The sequence below is a fragment of the Trichomycterus rosablanca genome, chromosome 7 (genome assembly GCF_030014385.1).
Source record: "Trichomycterus rosablanca isolate fTriRos1 chromosome 7, fTriRos1.hap1, whole genome shotgun sequence".
Lineage (NCBI taxonomy): Eukaryota > Metazoa > Chordata > Actinopteri > Siluriformes > Trichomycteridae > Trichomycterus > Trichomycterus rosablanca.
The window spans coordinates 38960663-38980774 of NC_085994.1; the positions used below are offsets into that span (position 1 = coordinate 38960663).

At 41.3% G+C, this 20112-nt stretch overlaps 1 protein-coding gene across 1 annotated transcript; it reads right to left on the reverse strand.

The window, feature by feature from the left end:
• Positions 1-689: 689 nt before the first annotated feature.
• Positions 690-18739, reverse strand: LOC134318484 (transmembrane protein 132D). The gene is made up of 9 exons (XM_062999456.1): positions 18676-18739; positions 14012-14852; positions 9956-10093; positions 9644-9836; positions 8107-8250; positions 6009-6214; positions 2909-3173; positions 2103-2294; positions 690-1902 (listed from the first exon to the last, which is right to left on the reverse strand). Exons 1-9 carry the CDS (start codon positions 18737-18739, stop codon positions 694-696), a joined length of 3252 nt encoding a protein of 1083 aa, XP_062855526.1. The 3' UTR covers positions 690-693.
• Positions 18740-20112: the final 1373 nt, after the last annotated feature.

Here is a 20112-nt window from a genome sequence, read left to right on the forward strand (position 1 = left end):
TTGGTCAAAAGGCAGGAAACACCTCAAACATCACAAAGCACACATTCACACACTTAGGGTAATGTCTTTGGATTTGTGGGAAACCAGAGCACCTGAAGGAAAACGTGGGGAGAACATGCAAACTCCACACAGCAAGGACCGTGGCCAGGGAATTTCTGTGAAATGACATCGCTACCTTATTTACATACAGCAATTAGATCTTTCATTTGATGGTGTAGAAAGTTCTAAAATGTCATTTGACTTTGGAGTATGTCTGTGGGAATTCAGGCCATTTATTCAGTCAATAGAGTCAGTGAGGTCAGGCACTGATGCTGGAGGAAAAGATAAAATCTGGCTCTCAATCCAAGTTTAATCCATCCAAAAAGTGTTGATTTGGGTTGAGACCAGGGCTCTCTGTAGGAAACTGGAGCTCCTTTGCATACAAATAGTCAAATAGCTTTGTGCTCAGTGGCATAATCATGCTGAAAGAGAAAGAGGACTTCCCCAAACTGTTGTCATAATTGTAAAAGCATATCATTTACATTATATAATTTCTATAAACCCGTTAGCAATAGATATGGCAGACACAACTAAATTCAATCATTAGAGTGTCCACATACTTTTAGCTATTAAGTGTATATCACAATTGTCCAACACACATAATAATCCATAATAAATCAGAGTCTAAGTGTAAACACACATTCTGATTTTTTATTACAGCTGCTCTGTAGATTCTGTTCGTGGCACATTAGGTGTCCCAAAGTTCTCCTCGTTACCCACCCTCGGGATGCCATGTCCATTCTCCCTGGGAATCGTTCCAAGAGAATTAATGCAGTCTGTCGAGGCAAACGTTGTGAACTGAACCTTCTTGCGCCTACTAGTGGGCGAGTTCGGCGACTCACTTCTTCCTGGTTCCATCGTGATGTACCCAGCACAGCTCAAATCCAGGTCCACGCCCACTGAGGCTACTTGGCAACTGGTCCTTTCAGCAGGAGTACCACAAGGCTTAGCGTTCGCTCCCATGTTGATTCCTGCTGTACTGTGCGTTTCATTTATGATCAATTCCTGAGCGTCTGTCCGCAGCCACATCCAGTTGTTCCCGATCTGCTCAGGTACGGTCGGTTTGTGCCGAAACTTGACCAAGTGCAAGACGAGGTTAGACAGGAATGCCAGAATCGCAAGGCAAAACACACACAGCAGCACGTACATCCCGATCTCAAGGTGCGCGAGCGGGTGATTCGCCAGCGGTTCTTCAACGAACGAGTCGTGATCAGTGTTTTTTGGCTCCTGAATGGGGACTTCCACATGGACAGGAGAGACGTTGTAATTCATGAGGTTTCCTGGAGCGTTTCCTGTGGTCTCCTCGTCCAGATTCCCTCCACTTGTGTTTGGCTTAAAGAGACCAACGAAATAGGCATGATTCAAAATATTCCCAGGTCTGGTGAGTCCATCTGAAGCATCGTTGTTCGTCCCTGTTTCCAAATCATCTGTGATTCTTCTTGCATCAGGATCCTGTATCGTTGACTTGGTTGTGATCTTCCACATGGCACTTTCTTCACTTTTTGACTCAGATCTGCTTTTCTGATCCTGTGCTTCATCCTCCATGTCGTAGGCGCTTCTTTCCTTACTGCTAGCACCTCCCACGCTTTTGTTTTTCCCAAACTTCACTGTTATGTTAGCGCTTCCTAGAGCTAACGTGCTCTTACGGTTCATCTTCTGACACGACTGGCGTATACTCATTTCTGCTCTTATTAACTCCCCTTGACCCTCACCTTCTGTGACCACCACTGAAGGTGAGTCCCGTACAGAAACAACTCCCTCGTCCTGTGATGTCACATTCAGAAGATAGTGGGCGGAGTCATAGATGTCCAGAGGGGTGATGGAACCGTCGCTGAACTGCAGCCATGAACTCAGCACTGCTTTCTAAAGAAAGAAAATTTGTGGTTGGATGCAATGGGTGTGGCTGAAACTACTGAACGTAATAATTCAATTTGGTCATATATCTAGTTTTTCTATTCAATTTTAATATTAATTTCAGTTTAAAATCAAACAAGCCAATGTTGACTTTTCCATCCATTTTCGTTTTGTTTTGTGTGTTACGTTTCACGGTGTGTGTGTGAGACCTGTTTGGGTGTGTTGAGGACTTCCTGTGTGGTTGCCGTGGCGCTGATGGCTCGGTTACTTCCTGTGCTGAGCTGTAGTTGGAGTGCGAGGCCGCTGACCAACTGCAGTCCGAGTTCAGTGATACTGACCCTCTCATCCGATACTGATACTGATTTCTCTGCCAGGATTGAATCTGATAGAGGAGACAGAACCTGCACACACACACACACACACACACCTACCTTTATGTAGATACAAAAACACATATACACAGACACGCTAATAAAACCATACAAAGCTGTGAAAAAGTAAGTGCCCCCTTTCTAATTTCCCCTTTTATTGCATATTTACACAAAATAATTTCAGATAAATAAACAAAACACATAAACTAAGATAAAAACACAACACATTTCTTTAAAATTATCCTTTTAGGTCCAGTTCCACCAGTCATTTATACCCTGGAAAGGATGCCAATGCACTCATTCCTTTGATATAGTCGATCATGTCTGTGTAGACGCCTGGCTGGTTGATAGTACCACTGAAATTCAAACCTGGATCTGGTGCAATAATACAGGCTGCTGAATTCAAACATGGATTTGTTCTAATATCTAAACTGGCTTACCAATCTAATTTAATTAGTTAAAAGGGTGACCAAGGGAGCAATTACTTTTTCACAAGTTCGATACCATTGTTGGACAACTGTTTCTTAAATAAATGAAATTATAAAATTATATCAATATTTACTTTCTATAAGCGACTAGTAAAATAAGTTTTGTTTTGTTTAGTATGATAATAAGGAAGGCGTTCCCATTCACATTAACCATACCTTAATAGAGGTGGTGCCAACATCCTGTCCCGACAGCACAGTGCCTTCCTGAAGCCGGGCAACACTGGAATCCTCCACCTTCATAAAAAACTGCACCATTTTAGTCACATCCACCAGCCAATCAGAACCCAGGAAAAAAGCCTGCGGCTGGCGAGGGTCCGAATGCTCTGCTACGAAGTTTGTGAGGACTCGAACCAGAGCATGCTGAAACTGTAGGGTGCAGCCACGCCCTCTCTTCTCCTCCTCACTGCTCCAACTTAAACTGCTGCTAAACACACACACAAACACACACACACACACACACACAATATTTCAGTCAGATGGAATTAGTTAAGAGTCAGGGTGAGATGTTAGTGCTGCAAATCTCTAGTGACTTCGATTTCGGTCTTTATTTACACTCTGTCTATATATCCCAAAAATATGTCTTATAGTGGGGCAGCACAAATATTGTGGGTGCAACACAGTACCAGCGTTCTGGGTTTTATGCCTCATCTCTTTTTTACCAGATCATAAAAAAGATGCAAAAGCTGGCTGCAGTACATTAGCACTAGGTAAACGAATAGAAGTGTGTGATGCCCTGCATTGGAATAGTGCCTTGTGCAGGGTGTATTCCTGCCTAGTGCCCAGATCTGCCAGGTGATCAAGCTCATGATAAGGGTAAAACAGGTAATGAACAGTCAATGAATTATAATTAATTAATTAATGTCTAATGATTGGTGGATTGGCAATTTTTCATTTTTATTGGCAGCAGTATGAGGGATGTGTGCAGTCATTTGACCATGTAGCTAACCGCGATACCAAAAAAAATGTAAATGCCATAATCCAAATAGGTGTGTGTGTTACATAAGAGGAGAAATACAGGGGTTGGACAAAATAACTGAAACACCTGTCATTTTAGTGTGGGAGGTTTCATGGCTAAATTGGACCAGTCTGGTGGCCAATCTTCATTAATTGCACATTGCACCAGTAAGAGCAGAGTGTGAAGGTTCAATTAGCAGGGTAAGAGCACAGTTTTGCTCAAAATATTGCAATGCACACAACATTATGGGTGACATACCAGAGTTCAAAAGAGGACAAATTGTTGGTGCACGTCTTGCTGGCGCATCTGTGACCAAGACAGCAAGTCTTTGTGATGTATCAAGAGCCACGGTATCCAGGGTAATGTCAGCATACCACCAAGAAGGACAAACCACATCCAACAGGATTAACTGTGGACGCAAGAGGAAGCTGTCTGAAAGGGATGTTCGGGTGCTAACCCGGATTGTATCCAAAAAACATAAAACCACGGCTGCCCAAATCACGGCAGAATTAAATGTGCACCTCGACTCTCCTGTTTCCACCAGAACTGTCCGTCGGAGCTCCACAGGGTCAATATACACGGCCGGGCTGCTATAGCCAAACCTTTGGTCACTCGTGCCGATGCCAAACGTCGGTTTCAATGGTGCAAGGAGCGCAAATCTTGGGCTGTGGACAATGTGAAACATGTATTGTTCTCTGATGAGTCCACCTTTACTGTTTTCCCCACATCCGGGAGAGTTACGGTGTGGAGAAGCCCCAAAGAAGCGTACCACCCAGACTGTTGCATGCCCAGAGTGAAGCATGGGGGTGGATCAGTGATGGTTTGGGCTGCCATATCATGGCATTCCCTTGGCCCAATACTTGTGCTAGATGGGCGCGTCACTGCCAAGGACTACCGAACCATTCTGGAGGACCATGTGCATCCAATGGCGGTGCCGTGTATCAGGATGACAATGCACCAATACACACAGCAAGACTGGTGAAAGATTGGTTTGATGAACATGAAAGTGAAGTTGAACATCTCCCATGGCCTGCACAGTCACCAGATCTAAATATTATTGAGCCACTTTGGGGTGTTTTGGAGAAGCGAGTCAGGAAACGTTTTCCTCCACCAGCATCACGTAGTGACCTGGCCACTATCCTGCAAGAAGAATGGCTTAAAATCCCTCTGACCACTGTGCAGGACTTGTATATGTCATTTCCAAGACGAATTGATGCTGTATTGGCCGCAAAAGGAGGCCCTACACCATACTAATAAATTATTGTGGTCTAAAACCAGGTGTTTCAGTTTTTTTGTCCAACCCCTGTATATATAACGTCTAACTACATTAGCCTTACATGGGCCTTACACCAGCAAATAACAATACAGTGATATAAATGCATTATACAAACAGCCTCAGTGGAGGGGGATAAACCTGTCTAGAATGTTACCTAGAACACACACACACAAACAAAACAACCTGACATAATCACCTCCCTCTAAATCAGATTATGCAACATTATTAAAGTTGTAAGAACATTTTCACAATCTTACACAACATTACTGAGAACAATATTTTATGGCTTACATAACTGTCAGCCTACACCGAGGTTTACAAATACAGTTTTATAATACAGTATAATCACCACACTAACAATCTCATCTACAGTTTGGACACACCGGTCACATTTAATGGTTTGCAGTCACACAGGTAAAAGTAAGTTAGCACTACAGTAAACAAACATAAATATTACATTGTTCAGTTGATAAAAGAGCACAATTCTTACTAATGCACCTTATTTAACATTGAGAAATACAAAACAAATACTGTGCCAAAACTTTTGTACATGCCACAATACTATTTTTTTTTAAGTGATACATTTAGTTAATAATCTAAACTGATTAAAATTTGTAGAAGTTTAATCCCTGTAAAGAATATGTAATTTAACCAGATGGGTAAAACATTTGCATAATGATATATCTATATATCTTTCTCTATGTAAATGTGCTGTATGCAGTTAAAATGTATGGAATCATGTATTATTACAGCCTAAGCTTAAATATTATTGACTACACCCTGGCACGGGCGCTGATCCATTCCTTACTCAAACCGAGGGTCAGTTTACTCTGGCACTATGATTTAGCTAGTAAAATAACTGAAATTAAAAGCAGCACAGCAGAACAGAGAGTTTGGTGTATAATTCAAAAATGAAGGGTGTGTCTGGGTTTTATTTTTTGCATGATGTGAAAATAGACTTTCCTCAGTAGGACAGTAAAATGCTAATTATATAGCAGGCAGTAAACACCAGTATGATCATTTACCTCTTTTTGGAGTTGACAGGGATCCTCCAGCCCTTTATCGGGTTCAGCTCTGCATCAGACACCTCAATGTCCAGTGGAAATCGAGGAAACCAGACATTCATCTCCAACTGAGCGCTCATGTAGCTGTAGGTGAAGTTCACCAGCATCCGCACTCGACCCCTCGTTTCTTTACCGTTCACATACACGTGATCACACCTGTCCGACACCTGAGATGGGAGAAGCATCAATAACACTCACGAATCATCAAAACATTTACAGTTAACACCGTATATAGCTGAGAATTCATCATAAGAAGCTGCTGAAGAAGAATCAACCACAAGACTGGTAAAAGTGCCAAAAAGAGACATTTCCAAAATGTAAAAATTCACTAAGCATTCCTAAGCATATATAAGAAAATTAAAATCACCTTTAATAAAGGTATGTTGATGAACTTAAAACCCACACAGACTGTAAACAGGGGTGGGAATTAAACACAGGTCAATAGTGTTGCCTTAGTCTGTACATTTAATCTGTTCCAACCACATATTCACTGATCATTTCCACTGAAATCTGTTTCAATATATTTTCTGTTGTTTATCTTTCTGTTTATAATATCTAGCAGGATCATATAAATACATTTATACTGATCATTATCATCACTGTTAGTATAACAGTTAGTTTTATAAAAAGTTTAGGTGTAACAAATGTGTAAAATCAAGAACAATGGAGGCTGTATCATCACAGGAAAGGAGCGGGACTTAATGTACACATACTTTTGGCCATATAGTGTATCTAGCAGTAAGCTAGTCTGTAATTCTGGACAGGATTACATGGCTGCATGATTGATTTTATCACAGCAATGTGTAGCTAAAATTACAAATTTCACCAGTGTCCACAGACTTTTGGCACATAGTGTTGTTCAGTCAGTAAACATGATTAAAGTTTTTCTATGATGGATTCTATTATTATAGGTAACAAGTATTTGTGTTTCCGTGTATTGGAAATTATATATAATTTAATAGGTAAATAAAATTTTCACATTAAATTGTTTTACTCACTTTAATTCTTTATTTTATTCTCCATATATTGCTTTGAAATAGTACAAAACTACAAAATACTGAACAGTGTAACACGACTAAACAGACTGACTAAACAGATTTAGGACAGCAGTAGATTCAGTATCACAGAGCAGAATGGATGAACGTGTCTTCGTGCTCAGCGCTGAGTAACAGTTCTTAGAGGAGCAGAATCTTACATCACAGCAAATAAATAAATAAATCTGAGGCTAGGAAGATTAAAGCTCAAGCTCCAAATATCTGTTCAGTAAAACTACACAACACATTACAGACTAGCTTACTGCTAGATACACTATATGGTCAAAAGTATGTGTACACCTAAATACGGCCTTTTTGGAGATCCCATACCCAAGCATTTATATTAAGTCCCGTTCCTTCATTGTGACGATACGATCTCCATTGTTCTTGATTTTACACGTGTTACATCTGAACTTTATAATTGTTATAGTACCAGTAACAATAACAATTAGTATAAATGTGTTTATATGGTCATCCTGTATATTATTCACAGAAAATTAAACAACAGAAAACAAGCTGGTTAAATTAAATGCACTTTACTGGATCACCTTTTTCACTAGATCGTCTTTTACACTAGATTATCGATTACATTGGATCAACTTTCACATTACATCAGCTTTATCACTGTACCAGTGTTACCACTTTTTACGCCGAATCAATTTTTATACTGAATCAGTTTTTACAGTGGCTCAGTTTTCCTACTAGATCAACTTTTATACTGGATCAGCTTTTAAAGTGGATCAGCATTCACACTAGATCAACTTTTATACTGAATCAGTTTTTACAGTGGATCTGCTTTCACACTGGATCAACTTTTATACTGGATCAGTTTTTACAGTGGATCAGCTTTCACACTGAATCAGCTTTTATACTAGATCACTTTTTACAGTGGATCAGCTTTTACAATGAATCAACTTTTACAGTGGATCAGCTTTCACACTAGATCAACTTTTTTACTGGATCAGCTTTCACACTGGATCATGTACATGCACACACACACACACACACACACACACACTTTCTACCTTCAGCACGTCCTCGTCTGTAGAGTTACAGTCGGTGAAGTCCGTAACATCTGTAACCGAGCCGTCTGTCTCCACGGCAACAGTTCTGACCGGCACCACCACACGTTTACCGGTCAGTATAGCCGTGTTCATCAGCTCTGCATCCTACAGAGAACAGGAAATATACAGAAAAGGTCAAAAGTGAAACAAAATGATCAACCTTACTGCAATATAAGAATGTTTTTTGAAAATGTATTTTATAAAAACATCAGTGTTACCAAAGCGTAACAGTAAATATGCTCTTTTTATTGGATTGTTCTTCAAACCTATTGTTTTTAATGGATTATGGTGTGAGTGAGTGTGTGTGTGTGTGTGTGTGTGTTTGTGTGTGTGTGTGTGTGTGTGTGTGTGTACAGGGAGGGCAGGGATGCAGGGGATAGAAGTTCAGAGTGGACAAAAAAAGCGGCACAGATTTGAAACAGATGAAAACAACTGGCCTGGAGCTCTCAAATCTGTTAGCCTCTGAGTTGCTTTTTTTAAACAATGAGTCCTGATCTTTTACATTTCATTTATGTACATGAAAGGTGTCTCAAAGGAAAGTGATTTTTTTCTTCTCCCCAGTGTCCTGCAGCCATGTGACTGGAATTAAAACCACAGCAATTCGGGGAAGACAGAGCTCTTTGTGACCCAAAAGCAGATCCCTCTGAGACATGTCAGGATTAAAGTGAAAATGGATTATAATCATTCTGGCTTGTGTACGCGGAGATTGTGAAGCTTCGGCTGAGCAGGTTAAATCTCCAACGACCTTTATAAGTTCCAACAGATGCACCCGGATAAAAATGAATGAGTAAAACAAGTCGCAGATCAAATGTCACCGTATGTCAGTATGGACTCACAGTTAAGTCAGTGTGATTCAACAGTGTGAGAAAATGTTCGATTTCAGATTTCATGTGCTTTTATTCCATCAGATGTTACAAAATAAAATATTTTACTCATAACAGGACAGGGCTTCGGTCCATGGAAACATGTACTTCCACACTCACTAACTCACGGGTAGAGGCAATTTAGAGTAGCCAATCCATCTTTTGCATGTTCTAGGAGGTAGAAGGAATCCAGAGTGCTTGGAAAAAAGAAACATTTTATATATTTTATACATCTGTAAAATGCACGGGCAGCACAGTGGCTAGGTGGGTAGCACTGTCGCCTCACAGCAAGAAGGTCCTGGGTTTGATCCCCAAGCGGGGTGGTCCGGGTCCTTTTTGTGTGGAGTTTGCATGTTCTCCCCGTGCCCGCCTGGGTTTCCTCCGGGAGCTCCGGTTTCCTCCCACAGGACAATAACATGCAGTCAGGTTAACTGAAGACACTGAATTGCCCTATAGGTGAATGGGTGTGTGTGTGTGTGTGTGTGTGTCTGCCCTGCGATGCACTGGCGCCCCATCCAGGGTGTTACTGTGTGCCTTGCGCCTATTGAAAAGCTGGGATAGGCTCCAGCACCCCCCGCGACCCTAATTGGATAAGTGGTTAAGACACTGAGTGAGTGTGTGTAAAATGCACCCACCATAACCAGAGGAGCCAGGCCTACAAAGTTCCTCTGACTGGTGTAGATGTTCATGAATCCCTCAGAAGGCGTCCTCTGTCTTCGGTCATCATCAGGAAACATCAGCTCCCATTTGATCACCTGGACCTCCAACAGACTTCTGACCTCGTCCACTTCAAAATCCATCTGCAGGATGGACTGAAGTTTGCTCAGCCTGCACAGATCACAAACGTCATCAAACATACAACAAAAATTTAAAGGGTTCCGCCTAGTGATTACCCATTCCCAATACTTATCGTGTGTGTGTGTGTGTGTGTGTGTGTGTGTACGCACCTTTTTCCAGTCACGTTGGGCTGTTTTTTACAGGTGACCCCCACTTCGTCCTTAGAAACTGCATCCACGGTGGCATCCCATAGCAACTTATTGGTGGGCGTGGCCCTACGGAAGGTCAAACCGTTTCTCACGATGACGCTGTAAGAGAAAATAAACCTGAACATGAATTCATGATTAAAAAGTTTATGTTCTTCAAAACTTCAACATTTGTACTACCAGAAAACTAAAATACACACACATTAATTATTATACAAAAAACTGTAAATTATAAAAAATAAAGTACAGATAAAAAAATATATAAAAAAATATTAAAAAAATTCAAATGTGTAAAATGTATAAAAGTTATTTTATGAATTGTGTAGATTTGTAGATTCCTCTGAGTATAAGTGAGAGAGTGTATGAATTCAGTTGCTTTTTTTATAAGGCACAAGTGGGGGGGTCACATAGAGGTTAGCGTGTCTCTCCTCTAAATTGCTGATCCTATTCTATTAATAATGATGGTTTAATAATTAAAACACCTAATGTTCTCATATTTTATGGTCCCTGTCAGTCACACGCTCATAGAATCATCTAAACTCTTGACCCATATGGTACTCTTGATGCCCAGGTGCTTAAACAGTCTATCCCTGAAAGCTGTAATATTATGTGTGTGTGTGTGTGTGTGTGTGTGTGTGTGTGTCTGTGTGTGTGTGTGTGTGTGTGTGTGTGTGTGGTTGGATTTGACAGGACAGACAGATATTGGACAGGAAGTGTAAAGCTGAAGAAAGACGTGTTTGTCTCCGATAGCTTGACAGACGACAGTAAATCAATGAGAAGCTGAAAACGAATCAGATCCACTCAGCCGAGCTTAGTCATCAAAATAAACGCCAAACACACTTACTCGCAGGTCCAAACCTAAAGAGACCTGAACAGACAGACACTGATCTTCATGTCAGAGTCGAGTGCTGCCAGCATCATTTAGAGCTTCTAAAAGGTACATAGGTCAGAATCGTAGCCTGACATTAGTAAACAGTAAAGATTTGTTTCATTCTTGACAGTGATTTGGTGATTTGGCACAGGAGTCTATCATGTTTGTATTGAAGAAATGCAGGGTACTTGGTGGCAGGTCTATAATGAGACTGACAGGAGGGACGGAAACAGAAGGTCAGCCTGGCCCTGTGGTATTTATTCAGCGCAGGATCAATTTCTTGGCGCAGTTGGGGACAACAGTTTGTTTTTGTTATGGATCCTTAAGGGGATTTGTTGTAGTATTTTTGCGCTTTCTGATGTGCCACACATTTTCATAATGAGACAGGTCTTGACTGCAGGCAGGCCAGTCTACCACCTGCACCCTTTGATGATGTAGCCATGCTGGTTAGCTATGCTTATGATCTAACTGGCCCACAATGTCTATTTTTGTAATATTTCCACTTTCTCCCAATCTAATCATTTCCAAAGCACAACTGCTCCCGATTCATTTGCCGCATGCACCACCCACTGACCAAGGAGAACTGCAGACTAGCACAATGCCATGTGAACACACTTTTTTTACCTGCCAGCAATGGATCCCTACAAAGAGCTGTAACACGTACAGAGTCACACTATGCTCACTGTGAATCATTCATCACTCAAACAAGCACCTTAACCAAACAGCACAGGTCACATTTCCGCAAAGGCATGACAGATCAAAGTGATTTGTTTTTGAAACCTGTTGCAAGCATTAACTTTTAAATTAAATGGGATGAATGAATAAATGAATATAAACCATTGAATCCTGAATCTGGTCTTCATACAGTTTTCGTTTAAATTCATGTCAAACTTAATTAACAATTCTCGACTTTCTTATTACCATTTCATCTTCTAGAATTAATTCCTCACACTTTATCCTGGTCAGGGTTGTGGTAGGTCTGGTTTCCTTGGAATCACTGTGTGTGATGCAGTAAGACACTCCGGACAGGAGGCCAATCCATCGCAGGGCCTCGGCCATCCCATTCTAGGCCCAGCCATCCATGTCTGTATATATACGCCCGACCAGGCAATACCACTGCTGGGCATTCGAACCCTGGATACCACTGGTAGTGAGCTAGATTTTAGAGCTTGAGTTTTCTTCAGAAATGTTCTGAGTGCTACAATAATCTTCATTTTACAAACATTTTCTATTTGTAATATTTTCGCTCCTTTGTTAAAATCAAAGCTGCAGTTTAAAACTGATGTGTGGGAAATTATAACAATGCAACAAAATTATATGACAGGACACAGGGAGCAAAGTCAGCTGAACAACATGTAAGAATAATCTGTTACGGGTTCATAATTTCATTTCTCTCTGACCTCTAAAAATTTCCAACCTGCCGAAGGCTGCATTTCATGTACGAGAGTGACATAAGAGGAAGAGACGAATGGTTTCCTCCGTCTGTCACACTCCGTCACGTTCACTTATCTCTGTCCTGAGAGAAATCTGACTCAAACACATCTACTCTGTTCCATCATCAGAATCAGACTGCCTCACTTTATCTTTCCTGACACATCCGTGTCTCTAATTTATGCCGAATCTCGACACTGGCGCAGTACCTGTCGCGCCGTGCATGATAAAATATGAGAATTGCTTCGGGTGAGATTCATCACTGTTTGCTAAAGACTCACAAAACTCATATTTTTACAGAAGTGCTGGAATGGACGGTGCAGAATGATTTATACTCGTCCTGATTTCAGACACAAATTAAACACATTCAGTGTCATTTTTCATACAGAACCGGGCTGTGGACCAGACCAGTAGCTTTTTAAAAACATTCTAGACCCTCGGCTTACAGGCTGCTGTGCAAGTCAAGTCACGTCAAATTATTTATATAGCGCTTTTTACAATGGACATTTTCTCGAAGCAACTTTACAGAATCCAGGACCAACAAACCAAAAACCTTTGTTGACTCCCTTAAAATTACAGCAAGAAACCTTAAGAGGAACCAGACTCAGCAGAGACCTCCATCCTCTTTGGATGGCCTGGAGGATACTTTAAATAAATAGGATTTACACAAATCATACAAACACAAAATTAAATTGAACTGAAAGTTATAACTAGCAATAAAAAAATTATAATTCTTCATTGTTTAGTCCAGTCTGTGATAAAGTCTGTTGTAAATTCTGGACATTTTTGGTGCAAACACGCCAGGATCCTGTCCCATCTAGTAGGAGCAGCATTGTCTTTAACCTTGAGAGCAGAAAAGAAGATCTTGATTTTTCTTTGTCCATATAATCAACAAACTTCAGTTGAGCTTTGAAGTGTCAATTCTGGAGCCCATAAAAGAATTAAGCTTGCTTAACCGTGGACAGTGACACCAGTGTTCCATCGGCTTCTAATTCACGGCAGACCTGATTTTAGTGGTTCCTGGGCCATCAAGACAAATTTTTATTAGCATAAGGTGACAGGTTTTGTCTTGTTATCGACCCTGACAAGAAACCACTGATGCACAATAGGTGCTGTCCCTATTTATATGGGCACAGGGACGTCAGCAACAACTCCTACACCAGGAAATTAAGAATTCAAGTTGCTGTATGAATATTTCTGAGTCAGCAGATTTTCAAGAAGTAAAAACAATGAACAGAAAGAACCAAAACTGTCGTAATATGGCCGAAAGTATGTGGACACCTGACCATGAGCTTGTTGGACATTTGCCATTTCAAAAACAGTGTGCTGATAAAACAGAGTGACCTCTATGTGATCTTTTCAGCTTCAACAAGTACTTCTCACAAGATGTCAGTATGGGATGTTTGTGGGAATTTGTGTCCATTCAGTCAAAAGAGCATTTGTATGGCCGGGCACTGATATTGGTCAAGAAAGCTTAAGTTGATGTTCCAGTCCATTCCAAAGCTGTTCAGTGGGGCTGAGGTCAGGAGGTCAGGGCTCTGTGTTCTTTAAACCGAGCTTTTCTTGATGTCCTAAAGTCATGCTCAAATAACAAAGTTCAGTGTAAGGTGTTCACATACATTTTGACCATATAGTGTATGCATGTGTGATTGGGTGTGGCTTTGGCTTAATTTGTTTAATACTGTTAGCCTCAGCTGAAGAGAGAACAAAGCTCCTACCTGAGAGAAAAGCGCTCCAGATCAGCTACAGGCTTCACATAGATAAGAAACGAGATAACGTCGTTTTTCTGGAGGACTCTAGACGTCGCGTGGACGATCACGGCATCTCCGAGCTTCAGCAGGAAATCAGGTGTAGCTCCTGGCCTCACCTGGAGGAGGCGCACACTCCCGATCCTCTGCATAGGAGTCACAGGGTCATAGTTCACCTGAGGAACCCACTGTCCTCTGCACAGGCTGGAAGTTTCCGGTTTGGCCTGATAATAGAGCTCCAGCTGATTTCCCTGAGCCGGACCAAACCATTCCACAGGGGGGTCAAGTTCGGCTACACAGAGCCCCGATCTGCCAGAAATAACACAGGATCCTCGGACCTCCTTGGTCTGCCAAAAGGCGTAAAGATAAACTACAATGCACGGAGGCTTGTCGTCGTTCCATTCTTCTGTCCTTTCGAGGTATAATTCGTGTCCAGGGATGTAGAACAGAACACGAACTTTCGGGTTTGATGACTGAACCCGACTCGTCAGTACAAAGAACTGAACCCTCCAGTTTACTCTGAAGACGGACGGAGACGGGAGCGGTAACGCCAGCGGAATCAAGTTCAGCGGAATTTCCTGTTCAGTGGAAAACAAGCCATAAGTAACTGTGGCCACAGGAGGGCGCTGCACTCTGAGGATGACAAATGGTTGTGTATGGCTTCGCACACTCGAGTTGCGCATGATTTCCTGTCCCGCCTCTTTCAACAGGAAGTAGTCGGCGCCATGAATTTTGTAGCTGACGGGGAGGAAGCTGACTGGATTTCTGTCAGATGACTGAGTGGAATCCGACGCCTCCTGAGTGTCCAGATCTGCAAGAGAAGATTGTAATCAATGTAAACACAGGGGTGTCTAATAAAAAGCCAATCCACCTAATCCACCAGAGTAGCCTAATGAAACTCATCAAGAAATGGGGAGAACATGCAAAAACTCTGTACAAAGTGGAATAGGTGCAATTGGGTCCCCAGGATGTTACCAGCTCTATAGAGCATTTTTAGCCTAGTGGTTAAGGAACTGGACTATTAATCAAAAGGTCATCGGTTCAAGCCTCACCACTGCCAGGTTACCACTGTTGGGCCTTTAAGTAAGGCCCTTAACCCTTAATTGCATAGACAGTATACTGTCACAGTACTGTAAGTCCCTTTGGATAAAAAGTGTCTGCTAAATGCTGAAAATGTTAATGTACCAGCTGCACCACCATGCTGTCCTTTTCAAAACATATTAATTTTAGAGATGGGACGATCGGGGTTTTTGGCATCGATTCCGATCTGCGATCTCCTTTCAGGGACATCGCCCGATAGCCGATTGCGATTCGGGGAGGGGGGGGGGGGGGGGTGGGTGGGTGTTAGCAGTAAATAAAATAAATAAACTTAAAAAGAGCCTCACAGTGAAGATAAACCGGAGCAGCGCGTGTGTGTGTGTGTGTGTGTGTGTGTGTGCCTTTACAAGAGACGCTTTGTTCACTGTATCGCTATAAGTGATTCATTGATTCACGAGTCATTTTTCGCGAAGCGTAAGTTCCTCTCTCGGTTATCTCTCCGTGTTTACTGTTATTAATTAAATGTCGTGGTTTTAAATAAACACCAGGTACTACAGAACATTCTGTGTGACTCTCTTACATTAAAAAGCTTAATTAAACCACTATTACCACAGATCTGTAACCGACCGTCAGACTCGTTCCGTCTAAGGAGCTAAAAGTTCAGCAGATGATCCTGAACTAATGAATTTGCTAATGAATAAACTTTTGCCTCTGATTGGCTCTGTAACGTTTTCTGTTCTCATCTACATCACAAGTAAGAACCGCTTACGATTTACCAAAGTGAACCAGGAGTTTATATAACGTGCTGATAGAATCGACTCAGATGTGACCGGGTTGAATTATCTTTTTAAAGTAAATATTACAATCAGCAAAATTACATGGTATGTATGATGCACAAAGTTAATGATGTTATTTTAGGTCATGAAGAGCTTTCACTGTGGTTTCTGTACGATGGTTGATGAATGGTGATGTGATGGTTGGCGCGTCGTAGCTCAAAGTCTGGATCAATCCACTGAGCTGTTAACTTAACGTGATCTTTATATATCACACCATCGGATCGGCTACTTTTAGGAAATATCGCCGATCGCCGATAGCATTTTTTGATAAAAAATCGGCCGATACCGATTCATAGCCGATCGATCGTCCCATCTCTAATTAATTTAGTAATGGTTTCATCATGGTCAGGATCACAGTGGGTCTGAAGCAAACATACGAATGCTGGATAAAAACAGTGAAGCAGCGAGATGTTCCAATTCATGCCAGAGGTGTTTAATAGGCTTTGTGCAGATCGCTGGAGTTCATCCACACCAAACTCATCAAACAAAAAATATCTTCATGGACCTTGCTCTGTGCACAGGGGTACCGATATGCTTGAACAGGACCTGGCCTTCCCCAAGCTGTTGAATATGTATTTTTAAATAATTCATTAAGTTTTGCACTTGGGCATGTGTGAAAACATGAACTGTATACATACTTCTGGCCCTATAATGTTGTTCTATATCGTGCATCAGATCTTGTTCAGCCCTCATGAGGTTGGTCTACATCAACATGTGCGAGATTAAGCTCAAACTAAATCCTGTGTTCATACAAAATAACAAGCATAAGCTGGAATTAGAGGATTAAACACACAGCGTATTCTTTCTCTAGAATTAATTTTCAAAAATAGCATCTTGAACCAGGGGGTCATATTGTTATTACTCTGAACGCCCAGTGCAGACCTTTACACCCACCGTTCTTACTGAACTGTACCCACTACTACACGAATATCCTGTTCATGCACCAGCCATTATTTTTCATCTTACTATAATGGCACATTTCATTTGACTGATAATAAACGTACACTTAATCACAGCCAGATTCAGCCAGGAGCTGACAAACTAATTCCAGAAAACATCTCAGGAACTTTAGACGTCTGTAGCATCAAATACACTCAGTGTGCAAGACTCCATAATATAAAATCGAATCTATCTATCTATCTATCTATCTATCTATCTATCTATCTATCTATCTATCTATCTATCTATCTATCTATCTATCTATCTCTCTCTCTCTCTCTCTCTCTCTCTCTCTCTCTCTCTGTCTGTCTGTCTGTCTGTCTGTCTGTCTATCTGTCTATCTATCTATTTATCTATCTGTCTATCTATCTATTTATCTATCTGTCTATCTATCTATTTATCTATCTGTCTATCTATCTATTTATCTATCTGTCTATCTCTGTATATCTATTAAAAGCTAATCTGCAAAAGAAACATTTGTGGAAGAGTAGCAAGAAGGAAACCACAGCTAACCAGGAGACACATCTACAACATTAACTGTTCCCCTAGGGCGGCACGGTGGCTAAGTGGGTAGCACTGTCACCTCACAGCAAGAAGGTGCGGGTCCTTTCTGTGTGGAGTTTGCATGTTCTCCCCGTGTCCATGTGGGCTTCCTCCAAGTGCTTTAAACAGGCGATTTATGTTGGAAAACGGTGGCTCGGTGAGTAGCACTGTCGCCTTACAGCAAGAAGGTGCGGGTCCTTTCTGTGTGGAGTTTGCATGTTCTCCCCGTGTCCATGTGGGCTTCCTCCAGGTGCTTTAAACAGGCGATTTATGTTGGAAAACGGTGGCTCGGTGAGTAGCACTGTCGCCTTACAGCAAGAAGGTCGATCCCCAGGTGGGGCGGTCCGGGTCCTTTCTGTGTGGAGTTTGCATGTTTTCCCCATGTCTGTGTGGGTTTCCTCCGGGTGCTCCGGTTTCCTCCCACAGTCCAAAGACGTGCAAGTGAGGTGAACTGGAGACACAAAATTGTCCATGACTGTGTTTGATATAAGCTTGTGAACTGATGAATCTTGTGTAATGAGTAACTACCGTTCCTGTCATGAATGTAACCAAGAGTGTGGCACAAGCAGTTATTAGATTTAAGAAGCATTTATTTTTCACATGGGTGACACAGGTTTTGAATAAATATTTATCTTTAGTAAATAAATCGATCATTTAAAAGCTACATTTTGTGTTTGCTTGCGTTGTTTTTATATTAAAATTAGTTGAAAGAGCTAAAACATTTAAATGCGACCCATTAACAATGCTCATGAACAACTGAACACTACAGAACTGTTCATCTTTGGTACACTTGTACGTCTACAAATGACCTATTTAACTTATATAATGACTTACAACACTGCATACACTACTAGTCTTTCACATTCATTTTTCATTTCTTATTTATATAGTTTGATATTTTTTCTGTAGTTTTTATATTGCTCAGAACTTTTATGTTGCACCTTTAACACATAATGTGAATTACACATGCTAATTGTTTACAGGTATGAATGTGTGTGTTAGAGAGAGAATGTGTGTGTGTGTGTGTAAGATATTGTATTTATGGTGCACTGCTACTGTAAGTATAACCAAAGTCAAATTTATTGTATGTGTGAGCATACTTGGCCAATAAAGTCTGATTCTGATTAGCAAAACAAATACTTTTTACAGCAGTGTAATTGCATAAACTCTCTCTCTCTCTCTCGTTCTGCAGAAAGCAGAAATTAAATAAAACTATAAATAAATCGAACCATGCAAGCTTGATAAATCCTCCTCTGGAGTTTTGCATGTTTTCCTTACCTCTCGTGAGCATGGCGGCTATGAGCATGTGTAAAATCCCACTGAGCTGCGAGCGCGCGCTCATCTTGGCTCACGTTCCGCGTGAGTTCTGCGCACCTGGTCTCGTGCGCAATGAGTCGCGAGCGCGCGCACCGTCTCGTTCCACCGGCGCTCTCTTCGTGTGTGTGACAGTCCGGAAACACGTGACCACGCCCCCCCGTCCATCCCATCACCCCCTGTTATAAAACAGTCCGGACTTCATTAGTCCATCCTCAGTGGGTTTACACGTGTTTACCCACGGGTGCACTGCCCACAGTCAGACCATGTTTGTGTGGGTTTGGTGTGGGTTTGGTGTGGGGCTTACCCACGCTGCCCCTTGTTAGATCTGGGAGTTTCCAAACACAGACTGCTTAAAGTTCGTACATAGAGGGTTAGTGTGGAGATGATCCCAACAATGATGTCCAGAGAAATGAACATATAGGGTCAATCCCTCTTAACCAAAGAGCAGGACCAATCACTGACTTGTGTGGTAATGCATTTCACCCAGTGTTTCTGAAGAAACCGAACCCACCACGACCCTGACCAGACTTAAGCCGTGGTAAGAAAAATAATGCTACACTTTAACCAGTAGTGCCTGGAACTGTGTAGGAATTTTAGCTTCTTTAAAGGACTGATCAATGAACATGAACCACTGTGATTAAAATCCTTTACACTTATAGATCTTTGTCCAGTTACAAAACACATTAACAGTCGTTACTGGAAATTTTTATATTTTATAGTTATTTGCATTAAACTAATAAGTTTTTACTTTCTTATTTAATTAGCAGGAGTAGAAGAGACTTTTGAAGGTTTCAGAATTCCAAAGACTGATAACTGACCTTGATACACACCCACACCCACACCCACACCCACACCCACACACAGCTGTGTTACTAACAACTCAGTTCAGCTTCAGCTTATGGACAGATGACCTCACAAAAGTCAACAACAGCAAACTATCAAATCATGATGCAGCCCTGATTTATACACATTTAAAGGTGACTGCTTGACTCTGACTAAGGTTCAGGATAAGAGATGTGTGGAATGGGTGTTGGATATCTTTGTTTCTTAAATAAATCAAAATATTGTTTAGCAACATGTGGTTGTGTGTTGGTGTGTTATGTTTGTATAACATCATGTTTGGTTTCGCATCATTTTAAAGCACTTGCTTACGTTCAGTGTGGTAGAGAGAACAGAGTGGCGACACTCCCAGAGGGAACCGCTGTAACGGGGGCGGAACATTTTTCTGCGCAGCTTCCGGGTTGTGGAGCTCTGTATACAGTAGTTCCAAACATCCCATAGAGCCCCATTCATTTCCACTACTTATCAAGCATTTTCAGCTGTATGTTGCTTTGTTTTAAAAAAATTATGAATTTAATGTCATTAATATACTTAATACTGTTATTGTTTAGCATTTGC

Coding starts and splice junctions, on each gene's coding strand:
- LOC134318484 (XM_062999456.1), bottom strand. CDS start 18,739: ATGAGCGCGCGCTCGCAGCTCAGTGGGATTTTACACATGCTCATAGCC. Junction 14,853..18,675: donor AGCCGCCATGCTCACGAGAG/GTAAGGAAAACA, acceptor CTTCTCTTGCAG/ATCTGGACACTCAGGAGGCG. Junction 8,251..9,643: donor GCCTGGCTCCTCTGGTTATG/GTGGGTGCATTT, acceptor TGTTCTCTGTAG/GATGCAGAGCTGATGAACAC.